A 26,167-nucleotide genomic window follows, 5' to 3' on the forward strand; every position below is an offset into this window, starting at 1 on the left:
GCTTCTAATTCTTTGGATCCTATAACTTTAACTAGTAATTTTGTAGTTAGGCACTTTACAGAGCTGTTCCTCATATGCACACTAATGATGTGGTCTTCTAAGCTCTTAGGTAACTCTTACTGAATTGTTGCACTGTGTGCTAAGCAAAGCTTGTGCAACATATGAAAATGCCAGAACATCAAGCATCAGAGAGCCTGTTGGATTACAAGTTTATGGGAAATAAACAAGGAATGTTGACTATATTGCAAAGTGCTAGTTCAGGGACATCTCAGCTGTGAAATGGTTTATAAAAGTCAAGGATCATGGAAGCATTAGAGGGCATTCTAGAGACAAGGACATCTAAGCTTTTTTGATCTTCAGCCCTAGAGGCAGTTATGAAAAGTTGGAATAGAAAAGACTAATTTTTGGAGGGAGAAGGCTCACTCCAGATGACTGATCACATCACATCAGCAACTTGTAAAAGCTATAAGAAACTCATATAGTCTTGGTGACCGTAGTTAGACTATCAAAATAATTTGGAGTGGATAGACAAGGCTTACTATTTTGTCAGTAAATTAATCTTACAACCATGTGGATGTAAATGAGACAGTTAAGAAATCCTTTGATCAGCATTTTGCTATATTTACTCCTATTTCTTTAAATAGCATTAAAACTTAAAACTTTTTTTAATTGAAAGAATTGTTCCAAGTTAACTATAGTCCCAAATCACAGGTCAAAAATGCAATATACTGTAACTTAGGCATTAAAAATAGTTTATGTATCTGTGAGTTGGTATTTAACCAAGCTGAACTGATAGTAAAAAGGTTAGTTACTAATTTGAAGAGAGAATTTTGTACCATAATGCATGCATACCTTAGATGTGAAAAGGTCTAAAAATGCATGTACTTGACCTCCAATGAATCTTTTCTACTGAAAGTTAACTAGTTCAAGCTTGTAGTCAATTCAGCTCTTTAGCTAGAGAGTATGTTTTTATAGCTGAAGAGGAGGTTCACCTGGAAAAGTAATATTGGATTCTCTTAAATAGAATACAGGGATACTAGATACAGAACAGTCATCGGAAAGAGGTGACTGCAAGCTTTGCTATGAAGATAGTTTAGCAGGAGCCTATAGTATAGTATTCCTGGCTCTGGTCAAGTGTAGGTAGTCTCTTGGTCTATTCAAGGCCGTGATCAAGTGTCTTGACGTTTTTGGTCTTTTGGTCTCGAGATGAAAACCTTGTCTTTGCTTCTGGGACCTTGAAGTGAAAAAATTCTTTTAAGTTATTCTGAAAGTTTTTACTTGAGTGCAGTCACAAAGCAACCTTGTATATTAAGTAATCACATTACTTGATTCCTTAGTTTTCCACTCAGATTAGATAGAATTGAATTCTGACTTAAATCATGCATCGCTGTATTTGTTGTAAAAAGCAGGAAATGACTCTGCTACAAGAAACTGCTGGAGTGTGAGATGTCTGCTTTTCTGTGCTTTTTAGTTTCTGGGGGGAAAAGTGTTCCAGTGTATGCTCTTGCTATTCTATTTATAGCTGCTTGCATAGCCCCAGTGGGGGACTGGGATGGATCTGGAATTGGGTTTGTTGTTAAGGACTAGGAAGGTGGAGACTAATTCTGAGAGCTTAGAGGCGGGGAAGAAGGGTGTGAGTCTTGCTTCTTTTTGCCTTCTAATGGGGGGAGGTGCTTTCGTCCTGTTAATTGGTGAAGAAGGTAATGCTCTGGGATACGTATTTTTCTTTCCTTATTTTTTTTCTGTGAATGTGATGAGAGGGGAGAAATTTTGGTCCTTGACCTTTAATTTTTCCTTGGCTGACTGACTACAGATTTAAGAACCCAGCTCAGCTAGTGCATCACAGGACACTCTGTGAATCCCCACAGTCTTATGAGGTGTTTTTTTGCACAGTTAAGAGCTTTTCCGAAATGCTAATATGCTAATACATGACCATATTGCCAATTTTATTGTTTTTTAAACAACACACATTCTTCTTGGAATGTTCCTAGAAAACTTCCATAAAACCTTTCACTTTTCTTCAGTGACTGGAGAAATTAGTTGAATAAGAAACTCAAATACAAATGTTCCATTATGGACATGAGACTTAAGTCTGTGTGCAGTACATTTCATGGTACACTTTAACTTTCACAATAGCTTTGTGTTTGTAAAATCATGTACCGTATATACTTGTTCATAAGCCGAATTTTTTTTTAGTAAAAAAGGGAAGCACCAGAGAAGGGGGTCGGCTTATGAAAGGGTATAGAGAGGGAGAGGTGGGACACAGCCCCTCCCCCAACAGAGGGAGCAAGGAGAGGCAGCAGAGCCAAAAAGGAAGAGGCGGGGCCAGAGTGTCTGCTTCTGGCCACGCTGCTCTTCCCCCAGCCTCTGAAGCAGCTGCAGCTCCGGGGCTGGCAGGCTGCAGCCGTATTGCTCGGCCCTGCCCCCCCAGAGCAGGCTGTAGCCGCGCCACCTGGCCCAGCCCACCGGAGCATGCTGCGGCCGTGCTGCTGGGCCCAGCCCGCTGGAACATGCTGCGGCTGCGCTGCCCGGTCTGGCCCGCCAGAGCAGGCTGTGGCCACGCTGCCCAGCCTGCTGGAGCAGCTCCAGCCAGGCTAGAGGCATCCTCCCCAGATAAGGTGGGAAGGGATGGGATGGGGAGAGTGTGGGGGTCCTGGGCTAGGGGTAGGGTCATGTGGGGGCCGGTCACAGGGGTTACTCCCCTGACTCCCAGCTTCTTGCTCCCTCCCCACCCCCCATACAAAAAAATTTCCCCACCCGTTGCTGTCCTGGCCCGTCAGGGTAAGCAGCTGGTGCGCCGGGACACTTTGTTTACTTAGGTTTATCTCCGTGCCTGCAGATGCTGGAGGTAAACAAATCATCTCGGCCCACTAGCGGTTTATCCTGATGGCCCGGGAGCCAAAGTTTGCTGACCCCTGAATTATAGAGTCGGCTTATGAACAGGTTATAAAGATTTTCCATTTTTACTTATCCATTTTGGGGGGGCCGGCTTATAAATGAACTGGCTTATGATTGAGTATATACGGTACTTTCATTCTTGAGTTTCATGTATTTTATGGTTGACTGGAGCTGTTGTAATGTTGCTCTTGTATATTTTTGAGGAATTGTTCCAGACTTTTTACGACATTGGGGTTTATTACTTTAATTTAATGTAGACTTTGTTACTGTTGACTCCAAATGTCTGTTACGCTAGCAATATTTTCTTGAAACTTTTGATATCCAAATAAAAACTCCCCTACTGGGCATTTTAGCGTATAGATAAGGAGGCAAGTTGTGTTAAGATTATCTGTGAACTCAGAGAATATTGTTGGGCATAAGCAGTAGCATGTGTCTGCTGAATCTTAAGCTAAAATCTTTCTTACTAATTGAAAAATCCTATGTATCCAATTTAATTTAATATTAATTAGTGACAAGAAACCTTATTTTGTGTTCTTTGTTTTAAGAGTATGTTGTTTACAAAAAGACAGTCATCTATTACATTGACCATATAAAAATTCTGCTAATGTACGGAATTTGTTCCTTAAAATAAGTACCATGTGCTGTCCCTGTTTTACTAGTGTTTTTTTTTTTTTTTTTCTTTTTTCTTTTTTAACTCTTTTTAGGACACTCAAATTAAATAGTTTTGGATACTCAGTTTGTTACAAGTCTTTTTGTGAATGCCTGAATATTTGATTAGACTTTTAGATTATTGTAAATATTCATTACACTAATGTAGTTTGGAAAATTACTGCATTCCCAAACAGGTGAACTTATTCTTGCTGAACTGATGGGGAATTTTGTTCTGAAGCAGAGATTTCAATTTACGCAATTAAAATATACCCACCTGCATAGATGTCCACAAAAAGCTAGTGTGTAGGTAAATACAATACTGTGTTTATCAACTGCTTCGATACATGAAAACAAGTACTTATGTCCCATTTATGATAGTATTCCACTTAGAAAAGAACACCTTGGTGTTTCATGGAGATTTGAGCTATTAGCATTAGCAGTGTTGCTGTCCTATAATGGTGTGTAGACTTGTTCTTGAACTGGCACATGGCAGGACTTTGTCTAGCATTTAATCATTAAAGCTATTGAATTTTGAAGCTGTTAAACCTGTAAGCTCCTTCACAGAGGGTATATGAGGGGCAGTAAATTATTGTAAACCTTATGTAGTGTCCTGCAAAAATTTGAAGTTGGGGTGGCTGGATGAGGGTTAGAGATGCTATAGGAGAGGCAGGTGATGTGACCTTCCAGCCTTATAGATCTGCAGGAAAGAGTTCAGCAGGTCTCACAGAGGTTTGGTGCCTCTGTGCTACTCTTTAGCTACCCGTTTCACAATGGCCACATAGCTTCTGCAAGAACTGTGCTGCCATTGGCTAGGCCTACCATTTCTCTGGGCAAATGTGAGGGGATGCAAGTCCAAAGATCTACTCTGCTGCTGCTTTAGGTATTCAAACAGAGAATATGGCATCCCTTAGTTTCTCCCCCTCTTCTGACTTTGTCCCCTGAAACTCTGTGGGAGCCTGCTTCCTCTGTAGATGCTGAAACTGTTCTCCTAGCAAATGCTGGGAGAGATGATTCTAAGGAGAGCAGCATGTCCTCTGCTTGTAGGAGTGCACTCTAGTTTTAAATGGCAAATGGAGTAGTCTTTGGGAAAACAGTGAAAGCTGCCCCCTCAGAATCTAAAATGATCTCACTACTAGGAGGAAGATATCCATTTGCTCTTTCATCCCATTATCTCCTCTTGGACTGCCCTAAAACTCCTCGCTCTTTGATATTGACTCTCTCTATCATATACTTGTAGATAATTGTTCTGTACGCATTAGCTGTCATGTATCCAAGCTATTCAGTGGCATTTATTCCAGTCTTTTCTTGCAAGTTCTCCCATCCCCTTAATTTAATCAGAAAAATATGAATGGTGATTGGGAATTGTTTAAGAATACTTTACTAGATACATCAAAAGCCGCAATTGAGGAAGAAGGCCATATTGATTTAAAAACTGACCTGGTTTAGAGGGGAAGTGAAGGCAGATGTTTATATAAAAATGGAAAAAAGGGGAAGTTGATATAATGAATATAAATCTGAAGCTAGGGATTGTAGAAAATTGATAAGACAAGCAAAGGAGCACAAGGAGAAATCTATGGCCAGCAGAGATAAGGATAATACGTTTTTAAAAGTGTATTAGGAACAAAAAGAATTCTAACAGTGTTATTGGTCTATTACTTGATAGAAATGTTAAATTATTAATAATGCGGAAAAGGTGGTAGTGTTCAATGAATATTTCTGTTCTGTATTTGTGGGGGAAAAAGAGATGATGTAGTCATATCATGATATGATTACAACACACACTTTCAATTCCTCTAATACAGAGGCGGGCAAACTACTGCCCGTGTGCCACATCCGGCCCGCGGGCCCGTTCTGCCTGGCCCCTGAGCTCCTGGCCCAAGAGGCTAGGCCCCAGCCGCTCCCCTGCTGTCCCCCCTACCCCACAGCCACGCTGCCGCGTGGGCAGCACTCTGGGCAGTCAGGCTGCGAGCTCCTGGGGTAGCACAGCTGCAGAGCCCGGCCTGAATGGGGGCAGGGGTTCCGGGGGCGGTCAGGGAGAAGGGGTGGTTGGATGGGGCAGGGGTGCCAGGAGGGGAGGAGGAGGGGGACAATCAGGAAGGAGAGGAGGGGTTGGATGGGGGCAGTCGGGACAGGAAGAAGGGGTGGTTGGATGGTGCAGGGGTCCTGGGGGGGCCATCAGGAAGGAGAGGGGAGTTGGATGGGGAGGTGGGGAAGCAGTTAGGGGTGGGGGGTCCGGGGACAGAGAGCGGGGGGGTGGATGTGTCAGGGGCCCCGGGGGGGGCCGTCGGGGCGAGAAGCAGGGGGTGGGAGCAGTTAGGGGTGAGGTGTCTGGGGACAGAGCGGGGAGGTGGATGGGTCAGGGGTTGCGGGGAGGGGTCGGGGACCAGACCATGCCTGGCTGTTTGGGGAGGCACAGCCTCCCCTAACCAGCCCTCCATACAACTTCAGAAACCCGATGTGGCCTTCAGGCCAAAAAGTTTGCCTGCCCCTGCTCTAGTATCTCAGGAGGAGATTAAACAGCATCTACAGAAGTTAGACATTTTTAAATCAGCTGGTCCAGATAACTTGTATCCAAGAGTTTTGCAAGAGCTTGCTGAGGAGCTCACTGCACCACTAATGTTGATTTTTTTTTTTTAAGTAAGCCTTGGAATACTGGGGAAGTTAATATTTTGTGCAAAAATTTAAAAAGGGGCTGAGGGGTTCAGAGTGTGGGAGGAATCTCAGGACTGGGATGCCGGGGTGTGAGGGCTCCAGCTGGGGGTGTGGGCTCTGGGGTGGGGCCTGGGTTGAGGGGTTTGGGGTTCAGGAGAGTGCTATGGGGCTGCAGCAGGGAGAGAGGACTCCCCCCAGCTCTTTTTCCCACAGCAGCACCTGTACTGGAGGGGAGGGGTGCCTCTCCCTGCCGTGGCAGCTCTGGGGCTGTGGGGGAGAGGTGTCTTTCCCTGTTGTGGCAGCTCTGGGGCTGGGGCTGCAGGATAAGTGCCCTTCCCCCAGCTGTGACAGGTCTGGGCCACGGCTGGAGGCTGGGCCGGGGCGGGTTCCCTGAGCACCTGCTTGGTGCTAAATAGGCTGCTGCACGGCCGCACCGCTTACAGGGAATTTAGGCCCCAGGCAGTTACCCGGCTTGCTACCTCCTAATGCTGGCATGGGCTTTTAATCTACTGGATATGCAGAAAAACAGTTGTGGCATAGGTGGGCTGAGGAGATTTTTATAGCATGTTGTGGGGGGCCTCAGAAAGAAAAACGTTGAGAACCCCTGGTTTAATAGATGTGACTAAGGGTGGGATGGAAGTCTAAAATATTTGAAGGGCACAAACACCAAGGATGGAGAACAACAACTTGGGACTTGTGTACATTTCAGAATTAACTTGGATTAAGGTAGGGTATGAGTTTAAAGCACAATAACTATTATGCAGATATTCTCATTCCATGTGTAGACAAACCCTTAAGTGAGGTACATCCCATATAACTAGGAATAACAGGATGAAATCGAGAAAGGGAAAATGGAGCTGAATAGTAGGGAACATTTCCTGGTGCTGAGATACATTAGGCAGTGGAATAGTTTCCCCAGGGGAGTGGTAGAAGCTCTATCACTTCGGGCATTTAAAGGAAAACTGGACAAAAAATGAAAATCTACTTTTCTATGAAGCACTGCACTAGATAATCTCGCCTTCATGTGATGCATCACACTTTTTTGACCGTTTCGTTCAGTCCATCTGAGGCAACATCGTATACTTCAAAGCTGCATTATTGTATTTATTGCATTCTTTTCATCTGCTAATTCCATTATTAAACCAGGGGAAAACAGCAATCAGATATTTTGTGTAGCCTGATTTATTCTTTATATTAGTGGCTCATGGTTCTGTTACTCAGTTAGGTGCTTGCAAATTCTTTTCCCAATATGTATTCCATTATTTTCCTTGGGATTATTTACTTGTCCTATCTGGTGAATGGTATCTATGAAACTTGTTCTCTTTTTGGGGGGGTGAGGTTGGTACCACTTTCTTTATTCCAGTATTCATGTTCTTTCTCAGATCTCTGACTCCCTTTCAAAGTAATTGCTAACAGTAAGTGAACTAGTTAATTCCCTTAGGTCCCTAGGCTGTATGTCATCTGGACCTCCTTATTTGTACATACTCACTTTTTTTAATAGTATTCCCCCCTACTTGCTTATCAACAGCTATATGGACAACATTTTCGTTACTTCCTAATTGTCCATAGGTACAAGAGCATATTGAGATAGCTAAAGTTTCAGTAATCGAGCACATGGTGAATAACTTATGTTCTCACACCTATAGTTAGCTTCTTTGTGGGAATGTGTTATTTGTGCATTACATTTGGGTATTTTATTAACAGACCAGCAGGCGCACTTGTTATTGTATAAATGGTTGAGTTGAGGTCGTTAGGTAGTTAGCAGATAGGAATAGCTTTGGGAAAAATGGCCATGCTTAGGACATTTGTTTTTTGGACTGTCTCCTCTGAAAATTCACTAGTGTTGAAAAGTAGCTCTGTAGCAGCGAACTTTAGAGAGCTGTTTGTATGCAGCTGGGACTGAATTTACAGACTACCTTTCTCTGACTTGCTAAAAAGCTAAAGATTGACAACCCTTTCATCCTGCATTATCCAGCATGGCTTTTAACTCCAAGAGAACTGTGTTCACAAATTGATGCTCTGTTCCTTTGGGGTTGGTGCAGAAACATTAAATTGTACTAAAATATTCATATGTGAGTGCATTTAGCTGAAAGCAATTGATGTGCAGTTCCCAGGAGAGCAGAAAGAAATGCTGTTTGGCCCTGTACTCCAGCAGACACCCTAAGCATGCTTCTTAAGAGTAATTACATGCCCTGGCTGATCAAAGTCCTTAAAGGTTCTTTAAGTGAAAGAGATTAGGACTGGATGGAACTGCAATACTTTGTGTACTGTTTAATAACCTCTGCTACTTGAATGCAAGATATTCAACTAGTGCTTAGTACATTTTTTGGAATAATTGTCTGATACACAGTGTTTACATATAACTAGTGTCAAGCCATAAAATATTTTATTGAATTAATAGCTTTTAATTGGAAGGGATCCTTCATGTGAAGTAACTCTCATAACTAAGATTTCTTTCTAATTTTATTGTCCTTTCATTCTTTCAAAGAAAATAAAATCTCTGGGCTGTCTGTAGAAAGAGTATATGTGCCAAAGGGGTTCATTAAACTAGCTGTTTAAAAGCATGCCATTGCAATGATGACAAATTGATGTACACTGAAGATTTTAAATGTAATTCAAAAGTTGGGATAAAAATCAATAGGAGCTGACAGCACACTTGCAAAGCAAGTACCTCATCTTGTGTTACACCTGTGCAAGATACAAAACAGTACCTTAAGAGAATTCCCCACTCATACTATAAATGAGAATAAAAATTATTCTTGTGGCTCTCTTAAGCAAATGTAACTGCCCTAATGCAGCCTTGGGCATTTTAAAATAATCTTATAAGTAAATATCAAGTAACGTTACAAGACATGGCACATTTAGGAAATCATCATTTCATAAATAATTTGGGGATCTAGGTACACATGAAAAACATTCTGCATTGACCTATTGGTATGCTATATAGTGACCTGTAGGTGACAGTTCATAAAACTTAGTGTAACTGGGTATGTGGATTTCAGATGCAATCCTACAAAATTCTGTATAAGAAATCTCATTGACTTTATTGGGATTACTCGAGTAAGGTTTAAGTATCGGGGGTAGCCATGTTAGTCTGTATCCACCAGAAACAACAAGAGGTCCAGTGGCACCTTAAAGACTAACAGATTTATTTGGGCATAAGCTTTCGTGGGTAAAAAACCCACTTCTTCAGATGCATGGAGTGAAAATTACAGATGCAGGCGTTTGCAGGATTGGGTACTTTAATTTGACTCTAAACTGGTAGTTCATAGAGAGATCTGAGTAAGAATTGTTCTCAGCCTAGAATTCTGGCTGCTTGAAACTTGAGTCAAAATCCAGATTGTACATAGAACAAAATCAGGGCTTTAAGTGGTGATTCTCTTTCTTTAGAGTTGTTCTGACTCAAACCTGCTGCTACAGACCTAAGAGGTGCCAGGGATGAATGCTTGAGTTGAGCCTCTGCCTGCCCTCTTTCACACAGTAATTGCATAAGCATGAGATTGTCTGGGCAGGTTACAAATTCCCCAGCCACAAGCAGAATCATCTCTGGCTGCTGCTGTAGCCCTCCTGAGGAGTGAGTGTATGCTGCTGGCCCTCCCCTTGCCTTCACACATTTCCATCACTGCCACCAATTCCCCAAATAGCACCTCTTTAATTTAAATACAGCTGTTATTTTAGTATTGTCTTACTCGTGCTTCTCTACCTTTCCACTTTTTGCCCTTGTATGCTATTCACAGTGTCCCTTCATCTTCCATGCTTCTTGGTTCCTCCATTCCATACCATCTCCCCGTCAGCTCTCCTCTTTCCCCTTTCCTTACACTTGTGCTGTTCATATTTACCAAACCCTTCTAATGTGTGTATATATTCCTTGGTAATATTGAAGGAGGTTCAAATTATTCAAAACCATCAACCTGAGTATATAGTTTTATAGCCATGTCATATTAATATCATTCTCCCTTTCCCCCCCATATTACTTGCATTCACTTGCTGCATCCTTTTTCAGATTGGACTGTGAGCTTTTCAGGGCAAGGACCATGGATTAGAATCTGGCCCCCCAACTGCCTTTTTTTGCCGCCCCAGTGATGTAAAGAGGCTGACGTGCCCTCTTGGTGAAATTTCTCCTGTGCAGGAGCAGCATAGGGCTGACATATGTCACAGAAAGTTAGAACAGCCCCGGAAGGTGCTCTAACTTGCTCCAGGGACTCCAAATCTGGGAAACACACAGATGGTGTAAACCCATTTTTACCCACTGTCCATCTGGACTGTGCCTTCTGAGAGCATCAATACGAAATCTGGCTTCATGTTCTCTTGTGTTTTTATGCAGTACCTAGTGTAGTGGGACCACAGACTTGACTGGGGACTTTGGGCACTATTACAGCACAGATAATTCCAAAGACTTCACCTTAGAGCTGAGAGGAAATACGGGTTTCCTAATCTTCCTTATCTTGGCAGGGGATATGGCTGAGAGCCTTGTGGGTGACCAGTTCCTTCCTTGGTGCTGATGTAAGCATCACCTAGCAGCTTGGAAATTTTATTGGTCAAATCAGCTTGGTACATTTAATTAAACTGAGTCATCTTCTTAATACTTGGATTTTCTTTTTCTTTTTCTTTTTTTTTTAGTAGTCTTAAACATACAGTTATTTCTTTTTGGACAAAGAAATCTGGTAGTGTATAAATGACCTTTCAATGAAAACATCTTTGTCTTTACTAGATATGTTAATAGGAAATAGACATGAATGTCTGACTTTTTTGATAAATTGGACTCCTTCCAAAGACTGGTCTTTAAAAGTTTAGCAAAGTGACAAGAGGAACCTGGTAGTCTAGAAAACCAGCGCTTAATGAATCTCTCTCAAAATCATATTACAGTAACATTTTTTTTCTCCTTTGGGATAATTACAATATTACAGTCTAACCGTGGTTCCTTCTGTGTACATATTATATTACACTTGTTAGACATAGCAGTTGCAGTTAAAATGGGGTGACCCCAAACAGTAATCTATTGAGTAAAGGGGAGGTGCAAGCTCAATGAATTTTGTAGTCTTTAACTATTAGATATCTTTGTGAAAATGCTCAGAATTGAGATGCATTTCATAGCCTAATTCATCTTTTTCCTGCTTTTGTAGACTTCTTATATTCAAAAGGAAATATCCTATAATCACTCTGCGCTTCTTCTATATAATTTTTATCACTCTTAGAGATTTTTCTATGTAAGCAGTGAGAGAGATTCACGAATACATAGGAATAAAATAAAATTTTAAAAGTATAATTTTTGAAGACTCTTTGGCAGAAATAAGTAAATTTTCTCCTAACTTATGCATCCAGCCATCTTAATTCAAGCTCCCGGCCTTTGTTTCCCCTGAGCAATGGGGCAGGAATTTGGTATCAGACAGTAATGATCAATGCTATTCTTGTGCTGGGATCCAGTAGAATAAAATGTGCCATTGAGATAAGTGTTCTCCCCGATCCTTGGAAAGGAGAAGCCCCATGCAGGAGTCCGGGTGTGGGAACTCTGGATTCTAAACTTGATCTGTGCATGTAATTTTAGAGTGAAGAATTGAACAGAAGTGGGTAGCAGTTAAACTTTTGAGGTGAATAAAAAGGGAAACCGCCATATCCAAGGCTTTCTAGTTGAAACATCATGCTGAGAGCCAATAAGGCTACACTTTAGTCCCTTTCCTTGATCTAGATCAGTGGTTCCCAAACTTTAACAACCTGTGAACCCCTTTCACTAAAATGTCAAGTCTCGCGAACCCCCTCCTCAAAATGATTATTTCCAGGGATTTTCTCCTTTACCTGAGTATAAATTATAAGAGCAGTGATCTTGGAAATATAAAATTTGTTTTTATGACTTGCTTATTACACATTATTATTATTTATCATTACATTATTTTTATTACATTATGAAAACAGCAACACACTTTTGCAGTTTGTATCACTTTGAATAAGCCTTTTATTAGACAAGGCTCCTATGTTTCATGCTGTTTCACACCTGATACTCCTTGATGAAGGTATTTAAGAAGCCAACTCTAAGAATTCTTCCTACACAAGCATTCAAGTCTTGAGCAGTCCAGGCAAACAACGGACGTTACAACAAAGCTTAAACTTGTTCTTCATAGTAATTTTAAAAACAATACTAGCTGCCTATTTAATTTTAAAAACAGCAAAAAATATCCACCTCCCTTTGCATTTCTTATAAAGAGTCTTGAAGTTTAAATCTCCTCAGTGTGATAGAGATGCTTGCGTTGATCTGCTTCGCTCTTGGAAGTCCAGGGGCTCTGGGCGGCTGGCCCTGTGCTGCCCGGGGTCCCTAGGGACAGCTTTGTCTGCCATTAGGGAGTTTTTTCCCAAGAATCCCCTGTAACATTTTGCAAACCCCAGTTTGGGAACCACTGATCTAGACTCTGGCACACTATTTGCAGCTTTTGGGCTGCTAAGCCTGCCGAAGGAAAAATAGATCTCCACTCACTTTAAAGCTAAATGGGAAAGTGCTTCAGTTAGTTGGGAGGAGGGGAAGGATATAATAAAGACTAGGGAAAGTTGGGGCATCATTTTCTAAGTACTACCTGCCTCCTGTGAGATGGAAGAAGTCAAGATTAGAGGCTCCAGGCTAATTTTTCTCCAAATTAAGCCTGGAATGTGGGGTGGGGCATCAAAATTGAGACCTCAGTTTTGTGTCTAGCAAAGTTTGTGATTGAAACACTGTAACAAGACTCCAAGTGTGGGCTTGGAGAAGGCCTTTGGTTAAGGACAAGGACTGTTACACTATCACTTTCTAATATTTGTTGTGCTGTATTGGGGACTTTATCCTTGTGCTCTATTCTGTATTCTATTGTCTTTATATGTCAGGGGTTGGCAAACTTTTTGGCCTGAGGGCCACATCGGGGTTGTGCAACTGTATGGAGGGATGGGTAGTGAACGCTGTGCCTCCCCAAACAGCCTGGCCTCTGCCCCCTCCCACTTCCCGCCCCCTGACTGCCCCCCTCGAACCTCCAACCCGCCTGCTCCCTGTCCCCTGACTGCCCTCCCGACCCCTATCAAGATTCCCGCCCCCTGGGACTCCTACTCCCAACCCTCCCTGTTTGCCTATGTCTGTTATATATGGTAATTTTTGGTGGATTGCTCATATTTCAAGTAAGGTAAAAGGCTAAATTGACAACAGCTGGCATTGTGTGGTTCTTTGGGATGCGCTAAAGCATGTGGGAAAAGGACATACAAACCACCACTTGTGGCTTTTTTGGGTCCCTGATAAATTTGCTGACCCAAAAATGCTAACTTGAACTAGAACACTCTTCGATTTAAAAAAAAAAAAAAGTAAAGTCTTTTTTACCTCCTTGATCATAATGTACACTATGCTCTTTGTGCATTGGAATATAGGTGTTATAAACTCACTGAGTTTTGTAACTAAGATTGTTTTAATTTTTGTTTTCAAAATGGAGGACCTTGACTGGAGAGTGGGTGAGTGAGAGGCAATGAGAAATGATGACTTAACTTAGACCTTCCTTCTGGCTAGTAGCTCCTTGTCTTGGTCTTTATGAATGAGGTAGTGAAAAGTACTCTTTAGTTCTCTTCTGTGAATTTCTGAAGGTAGACAAACAATAAAATGTTGGCTGAAATTTGGACTGTTGGCCGAAAACTATTGTTTCATGAGTTCAAAATGTGCCTGGCTTTGGGTAGATTGTAGTCAGGATGACTTTCAAACCAAGGGGAAACCGTTTTCTTCTATAAATTAAGACTGCCAATATTAATAAGCCTTTTTGAAGAATTTACATTTATTTGCTTATAAATTCTTACCCATTTCAAATATAAAGTATGTAAAAGTTGCCACATTGACAACCCTGGAGACTTAAGCCCTATTTGTCTCCAAGACAGATAGCAGCAGGGTGGATTGATTTAAATCACCAGTTCTAGTCATGATTTAAATAATTGATTTTAATCATGTTTTACATTTGTACTTTTTAGTTATTTTTCTAAAGAAAGGTTGGTTCTTATTAGTAACATAAAAATGTGTTGATTTGCAACCCAATGTACTCTTTACACTAAATGTGGTGCTTCTTCTTGCTACCTAGGTGGGTTCACTCTCTCTACGGACATTTCTTTAAACCATTATGTAACTTAACTTATGTTTGTTCAGATTCTTAATTTTTACATTTTTATTGTTACAAAATGCAACACTCACCATATTCTATTTACTAGGTAGCTAATTTCATTTGAGGGTAGTGTCAAGCTGCATTAGGATGAAAATTCAAGTAAATATGCACAAAAACTGTTTATTTTTTTAATTAAATAAAGCTATCTTACGTGTGCTGATACATAAGAAAAAGTTTATCAAAACATGTTTTGAATTTAAAAGTAACTGATTTGTTAAACAGTTAATCTAAATTCTCGGTAGTTAGCAAATTGAACTGATTTGTTTCTGGTCATTGTGTCCTTTGGTTTTAGGACTAGTAGATCTTACCCTCTCACACCTAGTTTTTATTCATGGCTTGGAAGAGAAAAACAAGCTTTCCTGCTTTTTCCATTCCCACTTGGTTTCTTAACTTTGAATGAACTAGTTATTGAACTGAACTAGCTGAGTAAACTGAAAAGAAAAAAATATTTGTTTCTTGCACCTACAGAAGAGGTTACTGCTGTCAAAAGCTGGTTTAGCGTGTCAGCAAACTCTGGTTCCAGGTGCATAGCCAGTGAATACCACTAGGTCAGTGGGTGAATTTCTTTGAAACTGGGTAGCAAACATATACTGCTTAATATTATTTTTTTGAGGTTTAATTTAAATGATTATAGTAAATTTAGGCCTTAACAAAGGTTGTCAGTTTCAAATTGAATTTAAAAAATGTTTTTTAGGAATAAACCTGTATCTAATTAAAACTGGTAGAAAAAATTTAAATTAAAAAAAAAAAAATCTTTCAGAGAATCTGAAAGACCCTCCAATGGTGACAGTCCATCCTTCAACTGAGGAGTAGTGTGTACTATGATGCATTTACAACACTACAAACCTCACGTATACAGAGTATCACTGTGGTTCTGTGTATGTGCCAGATGCTTTTTTTTTTTTTTTTTTTTGTCTTTATTTCCCACCCCAAAACTGGCCAGGTGGACAAGAGAACCAAATCTTGTTCCCTGGGATATCTGGATTTCAGTAATCTAGACGAGAAATTACTTGTGTATTAAAACACTCTACAATATTGATCTTTGTTATAGTTTCAGTGAGATGTTACAAACTTTCACTTACACTAATAATTATTTTTCTTCTAGGAACTTTATGTTGCTGTTGGAATATCTGGAGCAATCCAGCATTTAGCAGGGATGAAAGACAGCAAGGTACAGTCCTGCATGTATTAAAGACTGAAAGAAGGGATTTTTTTTTTTTTTTGGCAAAATACATATAGCAGTAAAACTTCTTCCAACATTTGTTGAAAGTGAACATAGCAAGATGATTGGTTTGTTCTGCTGTGTTATAAATGTCAACTCTCAAAGCTCTATATTATGTTAAATACTGTGAAATAAAGTGTTTCAATAGTAAGCTCACTTTAAAAGAAATCTGTTGCAAAAACAGAAGTTTTTAATTAGAAAAGACTAATTGATGTATTGTTTAAACAAAAATTCCATTCTTGAACACTATATTATAGGTCCCACGCACATATATTTCAGAACCTGACATATTAATTCATGCATAACAATATGCAATTTGAATTATGAACTTACTATTCCATAAAGTAAAAGATGACTCTGACATTCCTGCATTTATCCATTCAAATGGAAACCTATTATAAAATGGTAATAAAACTTTAAAAGGTTTAACTCGTTAGTAGCTGAAATGTATGGGCTAAATTTGGAAATTTGACTCTGGACTAGACGATGACAATTTCCTAATAGATTGGCAGGATTATGTGCAGTAATAACAATGCCAAAAATAGAAAAGTGGGGTTTTTTTACAAGTAATTTTTAAAATGAGGCAATTTTTTTGAACCTCTTCAGGAGACACTCTCTGTTAAAGTAGGTTTATCAAACAGGCTTAAATGTTTCTGTTGTGGCATCCTGCTGAAGCATGAACAGCTCATAAAGCAGAGGAAAACCCCTATGAGGGTCTCCCATTGTTTTATAGGTGGAGCACATGTTTCTGTTTTTACCTTTTGATAAATGAATCTTCATCTTCTGAAATTTCAGGGGAAAAGTTCTTAAAATTCCTTTCAGTCCACAGTAACAAATTTAGCTTGGTTAAGTATCCAATGATATTTTTAGCATGAGCCAAACTGCATAATAGGATGATCTGAACTTATTTTAGCACCTAGTTTCTTCTGAATACTGCAGTCCGGTGTGTGCATTTTAAAATGAAATGTCAAACTTTTATTGGAGGGCATAAGAATGAGTGGAACACCAGCTGCCAGATTTAGGTTAGAGCAAATTCCATGGAAGATGCAGTGTAATACATTTTGTATAGCCTTCTTCATACAAACTGTGTCCTGCTTTAGAGTTAATACAGTTGGAAAAATAACCTGAGCGAGAAATTAAAGGCTATGCTGTGGGCAATGGAGGAAAAACTTTCAGGGAAGATTGTGAGGTGGAGAGATGCAGGTAATAGGATCTGCAGTGGAAGAGGCAGATTTTATGCCAGTATTAGTGAAATTGTGTAACATTAGCCTCTTCTCTGCTAGATTAAACAGAGAGAAGTGGGGAAGGTGATAAAGAAATAGAGTTTGAAATAAAGAATATTTGCATTCCTGTTAATATCATAAGATCCCCTTCTCTTTCTTCAATATTGTGTCCTGAATTTTGAAAACCCTCTTTTTTGTTTGTTTGTTTGATCCCAATTACATATAAAAGATTAGGTAACTGAGTCATATGCTGCTTGGTTTAATTTTTCTCTTTATGCTATTTATTTTATATTTAAACAAACTTGTGTATCTTAAGACTTATTTTTACATTTACTTGAACTGTGACCTACTTCTTTTTTTAGTAGAAGCAGTTAGGTACTGTATTTACTGAAAATATCCGATTTATATTACTGTTTTTTAAAAAAAAAAAAATGTAACCATGGCTACAGTCTCTTGTGTGATTTCCACCCACCCCCCCATACTGTGAATTATCTGGCATTGTGAACTTGCACACTTAAGGATATGTTTTCAGAAGTAGTCAGAGAAGCTTTCTCTGAGTGAAATGTATAATTTATTTGTACTTTTACAACAAGGTAGAAAAATCAGTTTTCCTGAAGGGATGGACTATGTTAGTTGTTTTGTCTGTTATGGATTCACAATTCCTTTCCCTTCTAGGAGTTTGCTTTTTTTTAATATATATATCTTACCTAGTTTACATGCCAGTCAGTTTAGCATAATTTTTAAATGTACTGAATCCAGTCACTTTACAGAACAATGATTTAAAATAAAAATATTTCAAAGCTATGAAGCATTGTTAAAGATTAAGTCTTAAATACAGTGTCTGAAAACAACTATCATTTAAAGGCTTTAGTGAAGAGACCTACCTCTTAGAAAACCTTAAATGGTATAGTATTTGTTTTTGTTGTTTCTCTGAAGTTACCATCTGATGATTTCCTTCAGTATTTCATGGGAAGGATGATGGAGCTGTAAAATGATGGAAATATGGCCAGTTTTCATGAGGCTGTAATTTCTTATCAGCTTTTGATTTTGCACCCTTAAAACACATGGATTTGAATTATCACACAGGGTAGGAGATGGATTGTTGTTGGTCTTGTAGCCAAAGTACAAAGTTTTAAGTTGTACTGAATGCAAATTTTAAAAACACTTGTTTACGAAGTGAAAGGGAGAGAGAAAAGAGATGCTGATTGCCTGATCCTTCGGTATTGAGATTTTCTCAATACTAAAGACTGTGAAATGTAATGTATGACCCAGAAAATCGGCTCTGATTAAGAAATACCAGGTGACTGAGATTCTTTGAATTAGTGAATATGTTATAGGAGAAACTGAGGTGGGGTGTTTTTAAACAAATCTAACAATGGTGAGGGTACATCTCCCTCTTCATCAGGCCAGTGGTGAATATTTTTCTGAATGCCTATTAGATAATACCTCCACAAGGTTCTTCTAGAGCAGTGCTCTCCAGCCTTTTCAACCTGAGGGCAATCACCTTGTTTCAAAATGACAATACTTGGGGGCAGATTTCTGGACTTGTACCCTTTATTTATTCTACTTACGTAGGGTAGAAAGAACAGACAGCACCCTGAAGAGCTCTATCAGGGAAGTCCTCACCAGGTGTAACACCAGTGCAGCCACCTCCTATGCATTCGTGCAAGCAGTCCTTGTTGGAGTGGTCACAGCACCCTGCAATGAGGCTATCCCCAGCTAGCCACATGGTTCCTAAGGGAACGTTGCCAACTGGCGGAAATTAGAGTAGCCCCCATGCTCCTCTAACTAGTGCCCAAGGCTGGGGCAGAGAATTGAGGAGCCATAACTGCTCCCCCCCCCTCCGGCTGCCCTGGGTGGCTATATTGAGGAGGAAGATCCTCCTTTGCTAGTTGTCTCTAGGCACCGAGTGAAGTCAGTCCAACTACTATTCTGTGGGCTTCCATAGTCCAGTAAGGAAACAGCAATAGAGCAGCATTCTCCTCCCTCCCTTGCAATACTTCAGGCAACCAGCAGGGCAGCTGGAGCTTGACATCAACATCAGCTGCTCCTAAGGCTGCAGATTGATTCAAACCCTTCCATTTAAAAATCATAGGGCATGTCTCAGGGAACACACTTAAAGAAAATTGGTATTTGATCATGCATTAATACCCTCAAATGCCACCGCTTTAGAACATACAACTTCTAGTTGGAGGCACACATCTTGAATGTCAGTCTAGTTATAGAAAAACATTTCTGTGGTTTAGAAACATAGGATTTTCTAACCTTATTTCATTTAATTATTACCATCATACTTTTTCAGCAAAATTAATGATTTGGTAGAGTACTTGTAGTGGATGGAGAAAAACAGACATTTGAATGAAAGGTCTCTTTGAATCGCAGATAAATGTATGAAGAATATGTTGGTTTAGAATACCTGTGTGGCTTCTCACTGCTTTGAATTGATAGGTAGTAGCTATAACCATAACCAGTATAGGGTTTATTTTGTGAGCTGTATAGCTTTGTGTTTACAGAGCTCTCCCTATCCCGTAACAGGCTATTTATCTGGGCACCTGCAGTCTTTGGGCTATTTTCAAATGACTTGGTCTAGAAGTACAGACTCTGTCCTCTAGGAGAGGGAGTTCTCTGTATTTAGCATTGGGATTCACTGTGTAGTGAACTAAATGAGATTGCCCACATTATATTTAAGTCTCCAGTATGTGGCTTTATGTTCCTTTTTCAAAATGTCTTTCCCTGTTTTTATTTGTTAAACATCACACTCCTTTTATAGTGGATGTCCTTGTTTTATTATAGCATTTTAAGGAAGTATCTTCTTCCCCCCCCCCCCATCCTACATCAAATGACAGCCCTGCTAATTGAGCATGGAATAGTCAGACCATAAGTGTTTCCATTATTTATTGTAGACATTTTAATTCACTTATTGAGATTTCCTTCAGTCTTGCTTCCCATTTCTCCCTTGAAAACATTTGTCAAATGCCGTTGGCCAAATGAGCATAGAATAGTGAGAGCTTAAAAAACTTTTCCATTGTTATTGTAGACATTTAGTTTTTATTGAGATTTCCTTTATAGTCTTGTTTTCGAGGCAGAAATGGGAAGCATTTGTCAAATGCACTTGACCATATCTGCTGGGTCCAATATTCTGGTGTGAATTTAAGATACTTTTTTATTGGAAAAAATTTAATCTACAGCTGTATATTTTAAATGTTTTTGTTTCTACTTTCAGACCATAGTTGCTATTAATAAGGATCCAGAAGCGCCGATTTTCCAGGTTGCGGACTATGGATTGGTAGCAGATTTATTTAAGGTAAGAGTAACCTTGAGGGGGGGAGGGAAGGGGAAATCTCCTTAATTTTTTAGAGCTGCCCCAGCACAGATCAGTTCTGCATACATTTTTGTTTTTGTTTTTACTTCATGAAATTTTGAAGTAAGAGTAAAGATGTATTTAAGGAGATACTAAGAATAAGGAAGTATGGTGTTTTAAGCTGATGTAAGCATGTGGATAGGAGTAAAAAATGTTGAATGAGTAAGGAACTCATGGGTTCAACCCCTCTGATGTCTTTAAAAGTGTCCATCACTGCATGTGGTTGCTTGTAGGTGAGAACCACTCCTCATAACTGTTGGAAAGTTTTCCTTTCATTTCTATGTAGACTAATTATTATTTAAACATTAATCTTTAAATTTCTGTGTCCGTGCATCTCTGCATTATAGTGGCACCTGCTCCTCCCTGTTTATCAGAAGTTTAGATTACTATTAAAAAAAAAAAATACCTAGATGGGAGCTGAGTGTAATGAAGTCTGAGACAGGAAGACAGTTCAAAATAATTTATATTAAATCAGACTCATTCTGGAAGAGACCCTTAGAATATGGGAGGAGGCTTAGATGCTTTGGATCATTTACTCAAACTGATGTTTAAAACACGACACTTTATAGCCAGTAGTCCATAACTGTATCCTGGCATCACTGTTTTACTTAAATAGTAAAACTGTCAGAAGATTAAGGTGTAAAACTAGCTACTACAGATGCTGAACAATTGCCCTTTTAAAGATTTTATCTTGTAATATGTCCATTATTCCTGCCACTCCTCACAAATCACACTTTTTTCATGCTCCTTACACCAGCCAGCATATAGGTAGCACCTTTTAGGGACAGGCAGTATTTACAGGGGAATCACACCTTATGCACACCTTAGGTTCTGAAGTCATTGCGAAAATCGCATATAGTCAAACGCTCATTGAGTGGCATGGCGGGTGGAATTTCCCGCACTACAGGTACAGTATTTAAATTATTTTTCTTTGTTTTGTTTTGCCAAGCGCGTATAGTTAAAATCGCGCAAGTTAAATGCGCCTATGATGCGACTCCACTTGTATTCCTATGTTTTTGGACTGAGTGCCCTCAGTCAGGCACTTTCCATCATCTCCTGCTTCTCACCAGAGGTCATAAGCTTGTTTTCAAGAACACATCACAGTGACTTTCCTAAAAGTATCATACATAAAGCTGGAAACCAAGAGAATAAAAGTTTGGTATAGGATAGTTTTCTAAGCCTACATCCTGGCTTCTCTGTGCAGCCCAAAACCTCATTGAAGTTTTAAAAAAAATCCTGCATACTGTGTGTCTTGGGCTTTCATGTTCTTTCCCTACTTTTCAGCATCCAGTGTTGGGTGAGTGAGACTGTCCCATCTCCCCTATGTTTGCATGCATACAGAGTTGTTTGGAAGCTAGTTATACTCTTAATTTCCAGTGCAGGTGTGAACAGACGTAATTGTTTGAGCTTGAAATTCAGCTTGGTGTTTATTTAGGGATAACATTTACTCCGGTTTAGCAGTTTTGAAACTGAAATATACATTTCACTCTGACACAATCATCCCAATTGGCATTTTTAATGATAGCCTCCTTTTCCAGATCTGCAGTCTCATTTTTCCAATTGCTTCTCATGCACTTCAAAATTTCTTAGAACCTGCACTGATATCAGCAATATTGTAACTCTTGTAGGAATCTTATTTACACTGTTTTTTGCATACCTATAGGTATCTCCCTGTAGGATGCGGTTGTGTTTGCCTTGCATATTCCTACAGGCATATCCATCTTAAACTCAACTCAAATTTAGGATTCTATTTTAACAACTCCAATATGAGTTCCTTTAGCAATTACCATTGCACAAATTGTGCTGCTTATGAGTAGTAGCCTTTGTAGCAGTGGTGGGCAACCTGCGGGCCACAGGTGGCCCATCAGGGTTATCTGTTTGCGAGCTGCGAGACATTTTGCTGACTTTGCCCGTTCACAGGCACGGCCCCCCGGAGCTCCCGGTGGCTACGGTTCGCTGTTCCCTGCGGATGGTCAAAGTCAGCAAAATGTCTCGCAGCCCGCAATCAGATTACCCCGATGGGCCGCAGGTTGCCCACCACTGCTTTATAGGAAGGATCCAGTATCTGTTTTACCCATCAGAACTTCTCATTGGCCCTCATTCAGGGAAGTATTTTATGCAGATTTTAAATCCCATTGATATGAATGAGAATTCAGCACATTATTAAGCCTAAGTGCTTTGCCTTGGGGCAACTATCCCTCTACATTTCTGTCATTTCACAGCGAAACCGACTTCCTTGATGAGCCAGGTTTGAGCTGTGTGAAAGCAAGGTTTTAAGAAGTTCTGTTTCTTGTCTATCATTGACTTGCTTTCCAGACTCTTCCTAATTCTGGGAAAGTTATGATATAAAGATATCAAAACAATCCCCATAATAAGAAGCTATGTGGGGGAAAATCTGTGCCTCTGCAAATAGCTGTTTGAATTTTATTTAGATTTGTACTAAAGGTGCATCCATCCTGTGCACTAGGTTCTGAAGAGTAACTGTACTTAGGCAAGGATCTCCCATTCACTGAGTATGATGTGGAATCTTAGCCTTTCCACAAATCAGTTTCTATTTAAAGTCTTGAGGAAAGCTTTCCCTCTTTCATTCTCCTCTGTTGCGTATTGAAGGAATTTAATTTCAAGTACCATTATGTATCATTCCCACATCACGGCAGATCTAAATAGTCAAGTTTGACTTTCTTGATTGTTATCCCAAATACTTCACTTTCGGTAACTTTAACAATTTGGTTTCCTTTTTTTGAACTTATTATGGAAAAGAAAAGACCAAATACTGAATAATCACTAAATTTCTTTAGTTGAAGTATGAATGAACATGCAGTTAACATTGAATTTCGATACAAGTTAATAGAGTTTGAGTGATGGTTCTAGTTTGGTACAGTGTGAAATAAAGCATGTCAGTTTCCTAATATTAAGTAGGCTTATCACCTGAACTCCTACTGTCACCCCAAAAACCTGTTTACCAATATGTAGAAAAGATTGAACGTTTACTAGAACTCTTCACAGTGCTGCTACAGGTTACACTTGGGGCTCTATTAGCATGTAATCTGTATGACTGGCATGAGCTCATAGTATATCCACTGAGGAAAGTAGGCAGAAACACTGCCAGCACTTAATGCCATTCCTGAACTAATGCCTGCTGGCTCGGCAGTAAACATGGGCCTTTTAATAAGCTGGAGACAAAGTGACATTCGGAAGAAACAACATGTAGACAATTTCCTTAATAAATTTTGTACGAACACATTATTTCCACCTAATGGAAATGTAGCTCTCTTTAAATAATTGAGAGGCTATATTCATCAGTGGTGAGTTCAGCTGGGATCTCTGTGAGCTGGGGCAACGTGCAGCCCCTTGAAAGACAAGGTAATTGATATTTTACACAAGTGACTAGGATAGGTTTTCAGGTGTATTCTATAGATTAATCTACCAGCTTTTTATATGCTTAACTGCTCTTCCTAGTGCTATTCAGAATTCCAGTGCAGCATGGCTGGTGTGTTAAGTGGCAGAACCACAGCAGATGCCAAAGCAGATGCTTTGGCACTAACTTTAAAAGGATTGAAAAGCTGATTTAACTAGCATTAAACAATTTCCTTTTTTTATTACTTAGTTACTAATTTTTTGCAGCCTGACTAGTAGATGCATTTTACCTTAAACTATTTTTTGGCCATGGTGATTGTTTACTACCTATTACTTTCTCATCTCTTTGGAATTAAATTTTGCTGAAAATATGAGGAACGAAACAAGTTTTCCAAGTAAATCACAGAAATGTACTGTAATGTCCTAAAGCAACACTGATATTCCTAACCAGGCAAGAACTAGAAATTTTAGGAATAGGGCCTTTAACTATTATTGTAAGGCTCTTCAAATACTCAAGCCTCTGTGCAGTTCTAATTCCACTGACTTCAATAGGAGAAAAAATGGGCTGTAACCTACTACTTATGTATCTAATGAAGCCTTACAGCAACAATAAAGATGCTTCTCATAATATCAGCACAACTGCACCTTAGTTTTTCTGTTGAAAATCACCTGATATTTAAATATTGAACAGGCGAATTGTAGAACTATTCAGTACACAGACATTATAGAATACCTCCAAGAAGTAGTTATTGTGTTGATTGAGATTAGAATCTGACCTTCAGTTGGGTTGAGCCCCATGACAGAGTTTGGTGTGAAAACATTTCTCTTTTTTTTTTTTAAAGGACAAGCTAAATCTAAACAAGCGTTCATTAGGCTGTGAGGGCTGGGCATATCAAATCATTTCTTGGTATTGTCTGTGTCTTATGAGCTTTAAACATAACGTTTCAGAACCTGTTTCTTTCCCAGTCCTAGTAAACCTTTTCTTTGAAATGTGTATATACTTACTGTATCTGTTTAAATTCGCAGGTAGTTCCTGAGCTGACTGAAGCATTAAAGAAAAAATGAAAGCACCCTTCAAATTCTGAAGAAAAAAAAAAATCTGTGTGCAATGCCATTGAGTTGCTGGTTTCAGGCAGATTTTGAAACAATGAAAAACTGTACAAATTGTCTAAATTCTAACTCTGAATCTCTTTTGTGTACTGCAGTCATTTACCTTTTCAGCTACTGTTGGACTGCAAACCATTTTGATTTTTTTCCAATTCTTTAATAAAACATTCAATATAAAATCTAGCAGCTGGCAGTGTGTGCTTTTTTTAACTCAGAACTTTGGTTTGTGGTAGGGTCAAAAATTATCCCTCTTTTCCAGAAACTTGTCTACCCACTAACAAACTTGCATTTGATCTATATATTAGCTCAACACAGCCTTTCTCGTGTCTCTTTTGGCAAGATCACTAATAACAAGATTATTTGAACAAGTTATGTTTAACCTTTCAAAAACTTTATTCCAGATCCTCCAAATGGAGAGTAAAGAACTTCCTTCTTCCTTCTGCTATTTCTAGACTTCACACTCAAGACTATATGCTGCAAGATCTAAAACCAGAATTTCAGCTTTAACCCTTCATTATTTTGGTTTAATTTTTTAGTAGCAGTTTCCTTCTGCCTTGTAATTTATTTTATAGTGACACATGGAAGGGGTGTGTGAGTGCACAATTACTACTTTGAGTCACTGTATGATGTTCTTAAATAAAAGCCAGTGCTTTTCTATTGAGTGGAGTTTTGATCCAAGAGCTTTTACCACTCATGTCAATTAATATTATGACAACCACAGTATTAATTATGGAAAGCAAAACTCCTTGAAAGTTTTATATTCTTTCTGGAACACCTAGTTTGCTTTTTTAAAAAAAAAAAAAGTCTGCAGCAGCTGAACTACTCTGGGGTAAGGTTAAATGACCAACTTTTTAAGAACTGTCGTCTGAAGGATGGGCTTGAAAGCCTCCAGAAATCCAGATTTTAGTCACTGTGTATCTTAAAGGAGCTTTTACAAAGCTCAATTTTGGCTTGTATATAAAGCATTGGGGGGGTGGTATAGAACTGTTTAACTGTGGATGAATTACTTGGGCTGCTATACAATGCTATTATCTCCAACATATCTGCAATATAGTGTTACGTCTGTTTGCCACTTAAAGTAGTGCTGTATTTGGTAGTGAAGTTCTTTACGTAAAGTGTATATACACTACAAGTGACAAGCATGTATGTAGTTCTGCTTTGTCCAAACACTGACCCCTGCTGGAAACTCTTAATATGCATTTGAACAATTAGTTATTTCTAGACAATTTGTCAATTCTAAATGTGTTTTGATTTAACAAATCGCTGTTAATGTTAAGAAGTGACCTGTATGACATTTAAAGAATCTTAATTTGTCTGTTTTGTAAATAAGATTAACTAGTCAGAGGAAACAATAGCTAATACTAATTTACTGCTTTTCTTAATAGTGCATCTGGCAATAGGCTGTGGGTCACAGAAGTCCAATGGTGGGTCCCTGGGAAATATACTTTAAAATGTCCTTATCTCTCTATTCTTTTCTAGAAAGTCTCATAGTTTTATGTGCTCTTTCAGTTTTAATGTACTTTGTGATGTTCTGTTGTGATCCCTGTGT

The 26,167-nt window shown here is 39.3% G+C and overlaps 1 protein-coding gene across 1 annotated transcript in view; it reads left to right on the top strand.

Annotated features, from left to right (window-relative positions):
• Nucleotides 1–24,801, top strand: part of ETFA (electron transfer flavoprotein subunit alpha) — a 44,938-nt gene extending 20,137 nt beyond the window's left edge. The window contains exons 10-12 of the mRNA XM_034783396.1: nucleotides 15,454–15,519; nucleotides 20,017–20,097; nucleotides 24,538–24,801. Coding sequence (XP_034639287.1) covers nucleotides 15,454–15,519; nucleotides 20,017–20,097; nucleotides 24,538–24,576 — 186 coding nt within the window. The 3' untranslated portion in view covers nucleotides 24,577–24,801. The remainder of the gene's footprint in view (nucleotides 1–15,453; nucleotides 15,520–20,016; nucleotides 20,098–24,537) is intronic.
• The last annotated feature ends 1,366 nt before the right edge of the window (nucleotides 24,802–26,167 follow it).

The sequence above is a fragment of the Trachemys scripta genome, chromosome 10, assembly GCF_013100865.1.
Source record: "Trachemys scripta elegans isolate TJP31775 chromosome 10, CAS_Tse_1.0, whole genome shotgun sequence".
NCBI classification, from domain to species: Eukaryota; Metazoa; Chordata; order Testudines; family Emydidae; genus Trachemys; species Trachemys scripta.